This window comes from Garra rufa, chromosome 1 (assembly GCF_049309525.1).
Source record: "Garra rufa chromosome 1, GarRuf1.0, whole genome shotgun sequence".
NCBI lineage: Eukaryota > Metazoa > Chordata > Actinopteri > Cypriniformes > Cyprinidae > Garra > Garra rufa.
The window spans coordinates 88,270,988-88,287,189 of record NC_133361.1 but is presented as its reverse complement, the minus strand read 5'-3'; the positions used below and the strand labels follow the sequence as shown (position 1 = coordinate 88,287,189).

At 33.2% G+C, this 16,202-nt stretch overlaps 1 protein-coding gene across 1 annotated transcript; it reads right to left on the bottom strand.

Moving 5' to 3' along the window:
• Positions 1-10,772: 10,772 nt before the first annotated feature.
• LOC141340207 (uncharacterized) lies at positions 10,773-12,971 on the bottom strand. The gene is made up of 2 exons (XM_073845136.1): positions 12,830-12,971; positions 10,773-12,008 (listed from the first exon to the last, which is right to left on the bottom strand). The coding sequence occupies exons 1-2, from the start codon at positions 12,933-12,935 to the stop codon at positions 11,107-11,109; spliced, it is 1,008 nt and encodes a 335-aa protein (XP_073701237.1). The 5' UTR covers positions 12,936-12,971; the 3' UTR covers positions 10,773-11,106.
• Between the last annotated feature and the right edge of the window lie 3,231 nt (positions 12,972-16,202).

The window sequence follows — 16,202 nt, the reverse complement described above, 5'->3', positions numbered from 1 at the left end:
TGTTTTTATTAATAAAAAATACACTTATTAATTATTTAAAATACATGAATAATATATAAAAAATGTATACAAAGCATATTTATAATGTATTGGCCACATATATTCATTAATAAAAAATACATTTGTTGATTATTTAAAATACATGAATAATATATGACAAATGTATACAAAGCATATTTATAATGTATTGCCCAAATATTTTTATTAATAAAAAATACACTTGATGATTATTTAAAATACATGAATAATATATAATAAATGTATACATAGCGTATTTATAATGTATTTTTTATTAATAAAAATATGTGGGCAAGACATTATAATTACGCTTTGTATAAATTTATTATATATAATTGATATATTTTAATTAATTAATAAGTGTATTATAATGAATAAAAATGTATGGGCAATACATTATAAATACGTTGTCACGAAACGTGTAGGAAAGCAAAAAATAACGTCTTCAATAAAAAGTCTTCAATAAATCCTCAGGCAGAGTAACAATAGACAGGAATGGCGGGAGAAGACGCGCACACAACGAAGGAACATAGGTGTAACGCTTGTAGCCGGACAAAGAAACAAGGAAATCAAACAAACTTATAAAGGGGAGATAATTACAACAACAGGTGGAGGGGATCACACTAATGAGCAGGAAGACCAAAAAAGGGCATGGGAGAAACCAAACAGACAGTCCAATGGGGGAAACACTGGGAAAAACCAAGACAAACAGTCCAAGGGCGTGACATACACTTTGTATACATTTATCATATATTATTCATGTATTTTAAATAATTAAGAAGTGTATTTTTTATTATTAAACATATGTGGGCAATACATTATAAATATGCTTTGTATACATTTATTATATATTATTTATGTATTTTAAATAATCAACAAGTGTATTTTTTATTGATAAAAATATCTGGGCAATACATTATAAATACGCTTTGTATACATTTGTCATATATTATTCATGTATTTTAAATAATCAACAAGTGTATTTTTTATTGATAAAAATATTTGGGCAATACATTATAAATACGCTTTGTATACATTTGTCATATATTATTCATGTATTTTAAATAATCAACAAGTGTATTTTTTATTGATAAAAATATTTGGGCAATACATTATAAATACGCTTTGTATACATTTGTCATATATTATTCATGTATTTTAAATAATCAACAAGTGTATTTTTTATTGATAAAAATATTTGGGCAATACATTATAAATACGCTTTGTATACATTTGTTATATATTATTCATGTATTTTAAATAATCAACAAGTGTATTTTTTATTGATAAAAATATTTGGGCAATACATTATAAATACGCTTTGTATACATTTGTCATATATTATTCATGTATTTTAAATAATCAACAAGTGTATTTTTTATTGATAAAAATATTTGGGCAATACATTATAAATACGCTTTGTATACATTTGTCATATATTATTCATGTATTTTAAATAATCAACAAGTGTATTTTTTATTGATAAAAATATTTGGGCAATACATTATAAATACGCTTTGTATACATTTGTCATATATTATTCATGTATTTTAAATAATCAACAAGTGTATTTTTTATTGATAAAAATATTTGGGCAATACATTATAAATACGCTTTGTATACATTTGTTATATATTATTCATGTATTTTAAATAATCAACAAGTGTATTTTTTATTGATAAAAATATTTGGGCAATACATTATAAATACGCTTTGTATACATTTGTCATATATTATTCATGTATTTTAAATAATCAACAAGTGTATTTTTTATTGATAAAAATATCTGGGCAATACATTATAAATACGCTTTGTATACATTTGTTATATATTATTCATGTATTTTAAATAATCAGTAAGTTTATTTTTTATGTATAATTAGTATATTTAAAGGTTTATGAAATATGTTTCAATCCTATTAGAAATGGTAACAAAATACATTTTTTGGAAATGCTGAGATAGTATGTTAAAAGCACATTTTAGTTCATCTTCATGGTGTCTCAAAATAGCACAGTTGAGTACACTTAGATGATCTTAAGTTTATCTTAACATATACTTAATACTATTTTTTAGTACAATAAGTACAAAATTAGTGTGCGAAAATAGAGCACTTTAAGTACATTAGGGAAGTGCACTAAGTGTACTTAAATTGTATTTTAGCACACTTTTTTCACACTTTGTATATTCTTTTAATATATTATTGCTATACTTTAAATTAGTCATAAATATATTTATAAATGTTCAAAAGTAGGGTTCAAGTGTATTTCTAGTTGTAACTAAATATATTTTTTTAAATACAGATATAGTATGTTAAAAGCACATTTTAGTTCAATTTCATGGTGTCTCAAAATAGCACAGTTGAGTACACTTAGATGGTATTAAGTTTATCTTAACATATACTTAATACTATTTTTTAGTACAATAAGTACAAAATTAGTGTGCGAAAATAGAGCACTTTTAGTACATTACTGAAAAGTGTACTAAGTATACTTAAATAAAGTGTATTTTAGTGCACTTTTTTTTAACCTGGGAGAATTACCACACTCAAAATCAGTTTAAGTGTTAGTGCTAATAATGCATTTATATTAAGTGTACTTAAGTACAACTTTTGGGAAAATGTACTTCTACTACAATACATTACTAATAGATTTTTAATAAAATAAATTTAATGTAAACTTAAAATTACCACACTCAAAATCAATTTAAGTGTTAGTGATAATAATGCATTCACATTAAGTGTACTTAAGTACAACTTTTGGGAAAATGTACTTCTACTACAGTACATTACTAATAGATTTTTAATAAAATCAATTTAATGTAAACTTAAAATTACCACACTCAAAATCAATTTAAGTGTTAGTGATAATAATGCATTCATATTAAGTGTACTTAAGTACAACTTTTGAGAAAATGTACTTCTACTACGGTACATTACTAATAGATTTTTAATAAAATCAATTTAATGTAAACTTAAAATTACCACACTCAAAATCAATTTAAGTGTTAGTGATAATAATGCATTCATATTAAGTGTACTTAAGTACAACTTTTGAGAAAATGTACTTCTACTACAATACATTACTAATAGATTTTTTATATATTAACTTATTTTAAACTCAAGATTAGTATGTAAACAGTGTACTAAAAATCAACTAATGTTTAAAGCATTTAAAGCACACTTTTGAAAAACACACTAATAAAACTCTTTTGGATGTTTTTTCTGTAGTGTACTTTATTGTAGTACACTAAAAAAATATTTAAGTATTACTGGTATTTAGTATACTTTTGTCAAGTGTACTAAAGTCCTACTGAAGTATAAACATACTTTTAATTAGTAAATTTATAGTGTATAACCATCAAACTTTTATTTAACACAAAAAAAAAAACAATGTACTAAAAATGTATTTGCGGGTATTTAAGTGTATTTTAATTGCATTTAAGTATATTTTTTTTTCACCTGGGTAACCATGATCTCCATTGGTCAAGTAGATGTGGTAAGCGCAAGGCTTATTGATCTTCAGCAATGCATTCCCTCTTGTTTTGCTAGAAAACCAAGAAGTCTGAGACACCTGGAAAGGTGGAAGGCTACGGAGTTTAGACAATTCTTGGTTTACACTGGAAAGCTGGTTTTATCAGGAATTCTGCGACAAGACCTTTATGAGCACTTCCTAACATTCAGTGTTGCAATAAGTATCTTACTGTGCCCCTCCTTGGTTAGTCAACATGCGTCATATGCTCACAAGTTGCTACAGTATTTTGTAGCTAAGGGCAGGGAACTGTATGGGCCAACATTCTTGGTGTACAATGTACATTCAATGCTTCATCTTGCATCTGATGCCAAGAGTTATGGCTGTCTGGATGAATGCAGTGCCTTTCCGTTTGAGAATTACATGCAGAAGTTAAAGAGAATGGTGCGCTCAGGAAAGAGCCCTCTTGTGCAGATTGTGAAAAGGATCAGAGAAAATCAAGATGGCACAACCTTACAAAGTGTTCAAAGAGGCAATGCCATTTCTTCAAAACAGCCAGACAATTGCATTATTCTGGAAGATGGCAAATGTTGTGAGGTCACCGATAAAACTGATAAAGATTACCTGTGTCGGGTTTTTCTGCAACCATCACCACTCTTTTTGGAGCCCTGTGAATCATCAATAATTGGAGCATACGTGTGCCAAAAGAACAATGTTCTACAAATGATCCCAAAAGAAAAAGTCAGCCAGTGTAAAAGAGCAATCAACATTGATCAGAGGCAAAGAGTAGTCTATTTGACTATTCTTCACAATCATGACAACTAGACATCAACAAATTATCTCTTTAAAATGCATATCATGTGTAAGTAACATTTATATATATATATATATATATATAAAAAACCTCTATTTATGTACAACTGACTTTTTTATAGTCTTTTACCATGTCTTTCAGAATGTTTTCAGTTGTGGAATTCACTTCAGATCACAGTGTAGCTGTAATTCCTGATGCATGGAAAGAAAAAATAAACCAGGTAAGACATATGGATCACGTACATAAATCTCACTGGTTTACATTTTTAATTTGTTTGTAACACATTTAATCAAATTCAATTATATTACCGTCTAAAATAAAATAATACTGTTGTGGTTTGGTGGCCTAATTATCTAATTTGATATTACAGACATCTTGTGCTTTCAAGCAATAATTATGTGTAAAAAATGTATATGTACAGCTCAACTGGAAATAAGTATGAAATCAGGTTTTGAAAGAATGAACAGTGGTGTTGCAAAGGTGTTTTTTTGTTTTTACATAGTAACCTTGTGAAAAATTGTTGCTGCTCGTTAAGCTCCCTGTATCTCAGCACCCAATGGCTGCTTCAGTTTCCAACCCAATGCCTGCTCCATTGTCAAACCCCCTGTCTGCTTTACACTCAGGACCTACCTATGCTCTACTGCCAAGGCAGCCGGCCACTGCACACTCAAATCTGATGGCCGCTTCACTCTCGAGCCCTATGTCAGCCTACATCAGCCACGATGCACACCAGATCACAATCACCTGAATACCTATGACCCACACCTGTTGCTGTTTGTTAAGCTTCCTATATCTCTCACAACCCCATTGGTCCACAGTTTGCATCGCTGAACTTTGCCAGACTTTTACCTTGATACTTACCTGTGTTTACTTACCCATTACTTACCATTACTTACCCATCGTTTGCTCCACCGATCCCATTCTCCTCCGCTCCAGCAATTTTCCTCAAACAACCTGTAAGAGAATTACATCTATTATCACCAGCTAAGGCCTTTAGAGCTGTCATCTATGTTCACAACTCACCTTCAGTCTGCTGCTTCGTTTACCTCTGCTCATCAGTCAATACATACCGTTGTTTTAATATTTAACCCCTGCGTTTCTGGCCTGTGTTTCCTGATAATCCTCAAATTATTATATGTGACCCTGGACCACAAAACCAGTCTTAAGTCGCTGGGGTATATTTGTAGCAATAGCCAAAAATACATTGCATGGGTCAAAATTTTTGATTTTTCTTTTATGCCAAAAATCATTCAGAAATTAAGTAAAGTTCATGTTCCATGAAGATTTTTTGTAAAATTCCTACTGTAAACCTATCAAAATGTAATTTTTGATTTGTAATATGCATTGTTAAGAACCTAATTTGGACAACTTTAAAGGTGATTTTCTCAGTCTTTTTGATTTTTTTGCATCCTCAGATTTCGGATTTCAAATAGATGTATCTCAGTCAAATATTGTCTTATTATTCTCATTTATTGAGCTTTCATATGATGTATAAATCTCAGTTTTGTCAAATTTAACCTTATGACTGGTTTTGTGGTCCAGGGTCACATATAGTTATACTTTTTTTTCCCTCAGGACATATATTGCTACTGGCCACCCAACAATGCCCAAAGTCTTTTAAAAAAAAGGACGTTGCCTGATAAAATAAAGTGGAACAGACTACAAGTCCACAGAGTTTTCAAATCCTCAGGTACGTCAAATATTACCCAGATTTTGAGTTTTGAGATAATGAATTTAATTTGTATTTTTTTAAAGGGGTTCTTATATATAGTTAATATATATTATATGTACTCCAATATCCCTTTTTTCAGTACGGAAAAGATAAGCAGTTTTCTGTGAATGTGAAAAACTTCCGATTCATTAGCCATTGTAGGGAAATATTGGAAAATCAAAGTACAGTAAACGATAAAATTGTGTGCGCTACAAACCAGTGTTCGTCAAGTCAATACATTAAAATAATATGGTAAAAAAACATGTTTGTAATAATATGCAGCAAAGAAAGGTGCTTTGTAAATATAAAAAAGTTGGAAGTGGATGAGACCAGAAGCCAGACACATCAAATTTACATATGGCCACAACAGCTCTTACGGGTAAAATAAGGTGGGTGCTTTATGATACATTGTTGTACCTTTCATGCCAACTCAAAACATTTTTTTTCTTTAGTTGACTACATGACAGCCCATAAGCTCATGAGAAAAGCTCAAATCACCTCGTGTCCTGAACTGTCAGACTCTTCCATCAATGAGAAAAGGCCAACCAGGCTGAAGAGACCACCTTCACGCCTTTTAGAGTCAGATAGTGATATCACAGATATTGAAGACAGTATGTATATGAAGTCACATTTCTTGTTTGGTTTATAAAGTAATTAAATGATGAAAAACTTAAATGTAATAAAATTGTTTTAGGTAATATCAACACCAGGCCACCAGGAAAAATACCAAACCTGCCCTCTCCACCAAGAACAATAGAACCAAGAAGGAACTCATCCGAAAGTACAAGAAAATTTTGTAGTTTCATTTGTAAACCATTGGGTCACACCAAAATCTTTTTTATTATTACATGAACAATTAATATTGTTGTCATTTGTTTATTTTCTTTACTTTTTTAGCACCTGAGCCATCACAGACATGTGGAGGTCTTGACAGCTTGCCAAGAGCTGGAATTTCTGGTAAGTATAAATAATAATAAAGATAAGCAGTTTTACACAATACATCATATATCGAAAATGACTGCAGTCATGTAATTTTTTAATTTCTCAATGATCCAAACATGCTAGGGGGCTACCGTGCAGCTATCCATACTGATAGCATCTATTCAATGAGGCCACAACATCTAGGTATTGTTTGTTTGTTTGTTTATTAGTTTGAAAGGCATACAATTTCTACTACAAAGGCATTATCTGAATGCCATCTGCTAGCCATGTAAAAGCTATATCTGTTAACCAATACAGAATATTAATTAAACATGTTATTGTACTAACATAAATTCTTTTTTAAATTCCTGTTTTAGATTTCTGCAATACACCAAACTGGGATGTCCAGAGTGAAGGACATACAGTTATGGCACATCAGTTTGAAGGCAAGATGCATAAAACTTCTTCTGGAAAATTATGAGCAATTAATCATTTTGACATTACTTGTAGAGGATCTTTTTGAAAAAAAAAAAAAAATACCATTATATCAGTTCTGACAATTGTCCAAGTTAAGAAGTTATTTTAAAATTAGTGAATTACTGTTTTGATGCTTGTGTGAACGAATGAACAAATTACTAACAATACCACAATAAATAAATAGAACAACGCTACTTTTTAAACACTGCTTTAGGTTTCATTGTTAAAGCTAAAAGTTAATCAGTCAAGAACAATGAAAACCAAGTGTGAAATTTTTTATATTGTTTTAATGTTTTGTACAGCTGGTATTGAAATGACATGTATGACATTTAATTTTACAGCGATCAATTACCCCAAATTTACAAGATGGTTCAATGGACCTCTTCTTGTGATTTCAAGTAAGTATTCTGTTCCTGATAGACATGTGCCCTGGCCTGTCGTTTCAAGATCCTATTTATGTCGTCCTATTGGTGGTTATTTAATTTTGCTCCGTCTTGTTCTCTGCCCAGACCTGTGCCTGCCGCGCATCATTTTCTGTCCCCGGTCATCCTGGTTTTGACGTGTGCCTGCCGACTGGTTTCTGCGCTTGCCTTTTTCCTGATTTTTTTTTTCTTTATTGTACAGTTTAATGTCTAGCGACCTTTTCGTCTGCACTCCCGTGTCCGCCCTGTTCTCCAGACCCAAGTCCGCCTTGCCGGTGACCTGCTGATTGTCTCAGCTGCTTGTCTTTTGGTTCAACATACGTTCTCAAATGCCTTTGTTATTTATTTATTTGTAGTCTATTATATTTGAGCTAAATATAATTAATTTATTCTATATTAGCGTACGTTAGTTTTCAAATGTATATTTTGGTTGTGTAATTGTATAGCTTACTTTAGTTTTCAAATGAATATTTTGGTAATTATATGTATGCAATGTTTTTATAAAGTTGGATTACATGAATGTGTATGGCATTTTTCCTCTTTTACGTTTCATAGCAGGTTTTACGTTAAAATGATGATTAACAGTGGGCTATTTTAAAAAGTAGGCTATTGAATATTTATAATTATCCTTGGAATGTATGAAATGTTTGGTTTGAAATAAAGTTTGATTATATGAATTATGGCATTTTTACTCAAAGTTTTATTCAAAGTTTACACAAGCATATGTGAAGTTAAAAAGAACAATATTATCGGACGATTTTTAATATTAAACAGTATGTAAAAGATTTACAAACTTATCCCATGCCTGATATAAAACGCATAATAGGCAATATTTATAATCTGGCATGAAAAAATACATGTAGTTAAAACGTCGCCTCCTGGTTGATGAATGTCGCCGAACAACGTTGCCACAGCCTTTTCGCGTCTTACATTTCTACGTTGTTAAGGTGCGTTCACACCGGACGCGAATGAAGCGGCAAGCGCGAGTGATTTACATGTTAAGTCAATGCAAAGACGCGAATAGCCATCCTGCGGCGCGAAACGCGCGAATGAGGCGGCGCGAAATGCGCGAATAGCTTCGGCGGAATTCCGCGCCGCGGTAACCAATCAGGAGCTTGCTCTAGTAGTGACGGAGGCAGAAATCCGAAACAACAATGGCGGACAAAATCACCGTTGCTGTCTGTGGTTCCTCGGAGCTGTACAATACATCTTTGGACTTTTGTAGAAACAGGAATAAAAGGGATCTTGCTAGGAATAAAGTGAGTGAAGAGGTCGGACAATCTGGTTAGTTTTAAAAAACGCTCTTTACTCAATTTAACCTACATATACATACATATTGAGACTACAAGCAAGCTAAAGCTGGCAAATTGAGCTCATTCACCTATTTTACAACTACTTTCCCGCTGACGAGTGGCAGAAGCCCCTCCCTTGATGCGAAATCGCGTCTGTTGTGAAGAAAATGTCACGCGCGAATGACGCGAATTTTACCGCGCGAATTGCGCGAGTAAACTCAAATGTTCAAGCGTTCAACTACGCGCGAATAGCGCGTTTTTTCCGCGCAAGTCGCGTCCGGTGTGAACGCACCATTAGAACATTGCGAGCACGTAGACGGCGACGTTGCCATTATAAAAATGGAACGTTGCACAGACGTCGCCACAATGTAAATGTGTTTGTTGGGATGCGGCCCCATCGTCAACAACTTAGTGCCAATGTCTTGGCAAACCTTACTTTTTGTAAATGCATGTTTACAGGTTTCACATGTTTTAGACAGTTCCAATTAAATTGAATTGGATTATACATTTTAGACTGGATTTCTTAATTTTGTGTAAGCAACACAATTTTATTTTCAGATATTAATGTAGCTGTCACGTATCTGGTCTATCTCATCATGAACTCTTGCACACACATTCTGGACTGCAATCCCCATAAGCCACTCCACCAATCACTGCACACATCTGTTCCTCGTTTTCCACTGAACTGATTGCTGCACACACCTGTTTCAAATTTACCTACATGCATTTAAGCCACTCACACACACAGCCACCTTGCGAAGTCTTATTGTTCCATATGGTCGTAATTCTAAGCGTTTTTCTCTGTGTTGGATTATCTGTGTATGACTCTGGACTGTGTACCCCGTTGACGATTCCTGCTTCCTGCCATTGCGACCATTGCCTGTCTATTGAACTGTTTCCCGGATTACCTACGTTGTTCCTGTTTTCTGGTGATTACTCCTGCCTGTCGACATTTCTCAATAAATGCTGCAATTGGATCCGCACGTCTCTGACCCTCTCTGTGACAGAAGCACAGAAATGCATATAATTCAAATACAGCAATGTGAAAAGGATACATAATAAATGTATATAAGTTCATCTTTTCTGTGCAAAAATTAAACATGTATCTAAAAATTTAACCTCTGTTTATTTTAGTACTGCAACTTGACTTGACTTGTCTTGAAACTTATCAGGACTCGACTTGACTTGCTTAGGGTGAACCCTTGACTTGACTGATTTGTCTAAACTGTGACTTGTCCCCATCTCCGCTAGAGAATGTAACGCTGATAGATCATTACAATTAGTGACCATGACCACTTGTGGTGTGAACTGCTTTATTGTTTTCACGTGTTACTCAATTTATCTAGAAATGATGAAATGGTGCTTCCATTGTCTCGTGGTCCAGTTAAAACCAAGCCACAATCCGCCATTTGAATGGATGGATAAAATGAAGTCTTGTAGCTCTGGTGCAGCATCACAATGCTCCTTACACTGAGAATGAGTTTCTCTGGTACAATGGTGCTTTAGTGAACCGTACTGATGAAAAATGACTATAACAGATAATGTTATGAAAACAGATAATGGAAGACAAATAATTAAGACAAACATAACAGACAAACTGAACGGAAAAAAGAGCTCAATACTCTCTAATCATTTGTAAGCGTTTGGCTTCTATTACATCTCCTCCTGTATTCCCATATTTACACTTAATGGGACCTCAGTCATTATTTCAGAAACCCAGATTTTATTTGATTGCAATTAGAATCATTGCTTACATACTATTTTCATTGTTATCACTTTATTCCTCTTTTCTTTACTAATACATGTTACTAATGCATAATACATATTACATAATGCTGCATCTTCAAGTACTTTCACACACTTGATCTCATCTCACCTGCTCGTTTCAACTCCTCTTTAAAATTGCACTATAATGTTTAATTCCTCCCCTTCTCAATTTATTGATTATTTTTCACTATCACCAGCACAGCCTACAAAGACTTTTTCATTCTTTGACATGTGAAAAATCTATGTGGCATTTAAGGGATGCTTTATTTTTGAAACTCTTTCCGCAGTGACCACATTTAAACGGCTTCTCTCCAGAATGACGGTTCATGTGTCTGTTAAGATTTCCTTTTCGGTTGAAACTTCTTCCACATTGCTGGCAGGTGAATGGCTTCTCTCCAGTGTGAATTCTCATGTGCTCTTCCAAGTGTCGTCTATAATTAAACCCCTTTCCGCACTGAGGGCATGTGAAGGGTTGCTCTCCAGAGTGAACTCTCGTATGGTCTTCAAAGTGTCGTTTTTGACTGAAACTCTTTCCACACTCAGAGCATGTGTAGGATTTCTCTCTATGAGTTCTCATGTGGATTTTAAGGTTTTCTTGTTGATCAAAACTTATTCCACACTTATCACATTTGTAAGGGTGCTCTCCATTGTGAATTCTCATGTGTTTGGTAAAGCTTTCTTTTAAAGTGAAACTTATTCCACAATGTTGGCAGGTGAGAAGCCTCTCTCCAGTGTGAACTGTCATGTGGCAACTAAGGTGTGCTTTCTGATAGAAACTTCTTCCACACTGTTGGCAGGTATACGGTTTTTCTCCAGTGTGCTTTAAAACATGTACATTAAGACTTCCTTTCTGACAGAAACGCTTTCCACATTGTTTGCACGCATAAGGTTTCTCTCCAGTGTGAATTCTCATGTGGACACCAAGGTTTCCAGGCTGAGTGAAATTCTTTCCACACTCTTGGCATGTGTATTGCTTATCTTCTGCCTTTTGAGCTCTTTTTATTGAGGAAGTCTTTTCAGTCTGTGAACAACTAAAAGATTTGTCTCTATTTATAAAATCATGATCTTTCTCTTCTATTTCATTCAGTACTTCACTCTCCTCTTTCAGTAACATTAAGTCTAGGGTGAAAAAATAAAAATAAAAGTTAACCTCATTTTAATGGCACAAAATAACAGGCATCAAAACACTGAAAGTGTCAAAACAAACAATATTCTATATCCACTAAGCAACTGCAGGAGATATTGCATGTAATCTGAGAAACCGTTCTCAATATTGCTAACTCCTCATTTACTTAGGATCCCTCAAACACTATTAAAGGAACACTCCACTTTTTTGGAAATAGGCTCATTCTCCAACTCCCAACTGGTTTTACGATTCGATGTAAGTAGGATTATCATGTCAATAATTTAATTCTATTCGATACCATGATGCTATATAATCTAATCTAATGGAAAACTGTGTGAGTGGCGTGGCAGGAGTTTCTGTCAGCTGTTTTTAAAAGAGTGCCAAGTATGCATTTTATTGTCCCAAAAGTTACTTGAAATATGAAAGTAGACAATTTACTTGCATTTAAGATGTTTTTTATGTATTTAAAACTACTTTTGTAAATGTAATTTGATGCAGAAAATAAAACGCTTTATTTCACATACATCATCATTACATTAAAGCAAGTTAGACCACATGCACACAACCTTTATGTACCTGTTTCATGTAAAGAGTGTTACTCAATCCGAGCAGTGAACATTAACATTTAAAAATTAAATGAGACAATTCTTTAAATGCTGTTTTTAAAAAGAACACTATACGAGTAGAAAATGGCCTTTTGAAAAAGAAAGCTGAAGGGCAAACAAAGTAGAAAAACGCCTGCCAAAGACAAATGAATGGAGAAAATGTAGAGGACAGTTCATAGGATAGTTCAGCTTTGAGAATAAAAACCAACCTGTTAGTTCCTCAGTATCTTCATGTTTGACTCTGAATGCTTCTTCAATCTTCATGTCTTCACTCTCCTCTTTAATAAACGCCATCTTTATGTTAGTGTATCGCATGGATCACAGTTACTCCACGAGGAGTTTTTTTTCTGTTTGGGAACTTTGTCCTGTTTAAGATGAGAAAAATATATATAAATAAAAATAAATAAATCTGTGTGTGCATCTCAATCAGCTCTAGTTCAGTAGTCAGTGCACTAGTAAGGGAGTCAGAGTGATAGTTAATGGACTTAAATGATCTGTTTAGACAAACATTCAAAACTTTAACTTACTATTCAGTCAGGTTTTTAATGAATAGTAGGCTATATTATATTTAATATTTACATTAATCGTTAACAATAGGTATTGTATTTTAAGGTTTTCATTAAAAAACAAAAACATTAGCAATTGTTTGTAAAAGTTGTAGTGACACGTTTGTTGTTCTCGTTTCATTTACACTGTACGAGCGGAGATTCGAAACAGTGAATCATTTTGTGAATCAACCGATTCAATTGACTCGGAGTTTGTAACTCGTGTTTCTGATCTGAATCACTAACAGAGAGAGAAATCAGACTGATCTGTGGATGCGCTTTACTCACAATAAATAACGTTCATCATTAGATAAAATATTACAACGTTACACGCAATAATCATAAAGTTTAAATCGCTTGTAAAACATATAAAAACAGACTGAACGCATTGTATGAATTTAAACACTTTAAATGATTAAAACTACAGACCTTCCTGAACTGAAAGCAAACACTGATGCAGGAGCGCGGCACAGCCTTATGACGTCACACCACCAGATCAAAATAAAAGTCCTGTTCACGCGCTTCTGTCTACAATCCAAAAAGTGCATAGATATCTACAGGGAAACACATATGAACAATACAACTTATGTCAATGGTATTCAGAGTTTTATTCTTAGTGAAAAACATATTAAAATATACAAAGAAATGAGAGAAATGTTATTTTACAAATTGTAATATTAAATGTAATTACTTATTTATGTATTGTTATATTTTGCAAATGAATTCATGTCTACAATTGATTCTTTTGATGTTCATTTAACATTTACTTAAGTCCATTAACTATCACTCTGACTCCCTTACTAGTGCACTGACTACTGAACTAGAGCTGATTGAGATGCACACAGAGATTCATTTTTATTTTTTATTTTTTCTTTCTGGTAATTATTTTCATCTGAAACAGGGCAAAGTTTCCAAAAAGAAAAAGAAAAAAAAAAAACTGGTGGAGCAACTGAGATCCATTTGACACTATTATAAAGATGGCATTTATTAAAGAAGAGAGTGAAGACATGAAGATTGAAGAAGCATTCAGAGTCAAACATGAAGATACTGAGGAACAAACAGTGATGGTTTTCATTCTCAAAGCTGGACTATCCTATGAACTGTCATCTACATCTTCTCAATTGACCATATGCACAGATCCCTTCCTTGTTTAGTCAAGCCAGCTCAGTCATTTCCAGTCAACTGTACTGTGCCGTAATATGAGCGTACTTTCTTCATTTTCTCTACATAATCCATTCACAATCAAAGAAAAGTGTTGTTTGTCTAGAGGACAAAACGTCCATGTATACTGTTTCAAGAATGACAAATGGCAGTTTAAAAACATACAGGAGTAAATCGGCTAAATATGCGCTATGAGTCATTGCTTTGATTGACAGTAATAACCGGACCAAACATCAGACAAGCTGATGTCAAAAACAGAGCTTAAATGATTCAGACTAAATTCAGAGTAACAAAACTACAGCAGTAACAAGTTTGTGTTGGTTAAATACAGGCTATTTAATAGCTTTAACAGTTCAAGATAAAACTTAAAAGATGTAGTTATTATATATATATATATTTACCATCAATATTTAATGTATTTGTAATAGATATATAAGTATTTAAATAATTTACCCTTATAGCCTGTTTGTGTGTGAGCTTAATGACTTTCTGCACTTGCTATACTGCATACTGTACTTAAGGGCGGTAAAAGTAGTACAATTTATTAATTTTTATAATAAATCGAAAAGCAAGACGTCTTGAATATAGGGAGTATAAAGGCAGCTGCATAATAATTAATCCTCTGCTGCCATCTATTGGTTATATGGGTAATTCCATATTAGCCTAAAAAAGACGTTGTTTTCCGTGAAAAGTCATTTTTTCCGATGCCGTTTTATGAATGAAAATTGAGTCCTTGAAGTAAATTTTATTTCACAGCTGTAGAGTTAGAAAATAATAAAGGCTTTGAAATATTGCAAGATTTTATAAATGTGTTCTTGACTATGAAGACAAGTTAGTGATTATCAAAAATACGATTAAGATGTCCTTGAAGAGAAGTATCGCTAGCTAGCTAACGTTAGCCTAAACAAGTTATGATAGTGTTTAGCTGTCAGCATTTAAATGTACAACTATGCAGATACAGAGAGAGTGCAGGATTGCCAGTCTCCACATTTAAATGATATGTTGTTAAATAATAAGAAACTGAATGTTCATGCCGCTATCTTTGTTTATAATGTTGCAATTATTATTTTTCTCAAGTTTCTGATAAGAACGAGGCAGTAGCTGAGTCTCAATAGTGTCCACCTAATATACAGCACATATAAAAGGAGCTTCAGCGTAAGTTTATGAGCTGCTTATCTTTATGCGGAAGTTCTAAAGAATGCTCCGTGCGTAAGGTCAATTCATTTGCCTTTAGCAGTATCTCACAATAAATGCCCCTCATATTTCAGCAACCATTTTAATACATATTCTCAAGGGACAATACTATAGAAATTAAACTTGGATATATTTTAGAGTAGTCAGTGTGCAGCTTGTATAGCAGTATAGATTTACTGTCCTCTGAAAATAACTCAACATACAGCCATTATTGTCAAAATAGCTGGCAACAAAAGTAAGTTTACCCTAAGGGATAACAGCAGTATGTTGTTTAACCATGCAAAGCCACATGTCCTAGGGTCCGTTCTTCGTACCTCGCTTACTACATCCTAGATCAAATGACACATCCAAGATCAAATCATCGCGCTAACTATGAGCTCGCTATTCCGGTTCTCCGAACGCACCTGTTGTTGATGATTAGTGTAGCTGGATGAAGTAATCTGAGATCACAGGGTGGCTTAAAAGGGGCTATGTATCGATAGTAGAAACATTGATGGGCAACTCTTTGATTGGTCGGCGAACATGTCGTTCATTACATGTCGAACATAAACTCGTAAGTTATTATATTATATTATATACTATTATATTATATTATATTTGCTCTTCCTTTTTTTGGTTGCTGTTATAAACAAACAAACAGATTATTTCAGAGTCTCTTTTCAAGAGACTAAAATTATATTAT

What these genes read in the sequence shown, in the direction of transcription:
- LOC141340207 (XM_073845136.1), bottom strand. Translation starts at nt 12,935, where the DNA reads ATGCGATACACTAACATAAAGATGGCGTTTATTAAAGAGGAGAGTGAA. An exon ending in AGATACTGAGGAACTAACAG is followed by an intron (nt 12,009 to 12,829) that starts GTTGGTTTTTAT and finishes TTTTCACCCTAG; the next exon opens with ACTTAATGTTACTGAAAGAG.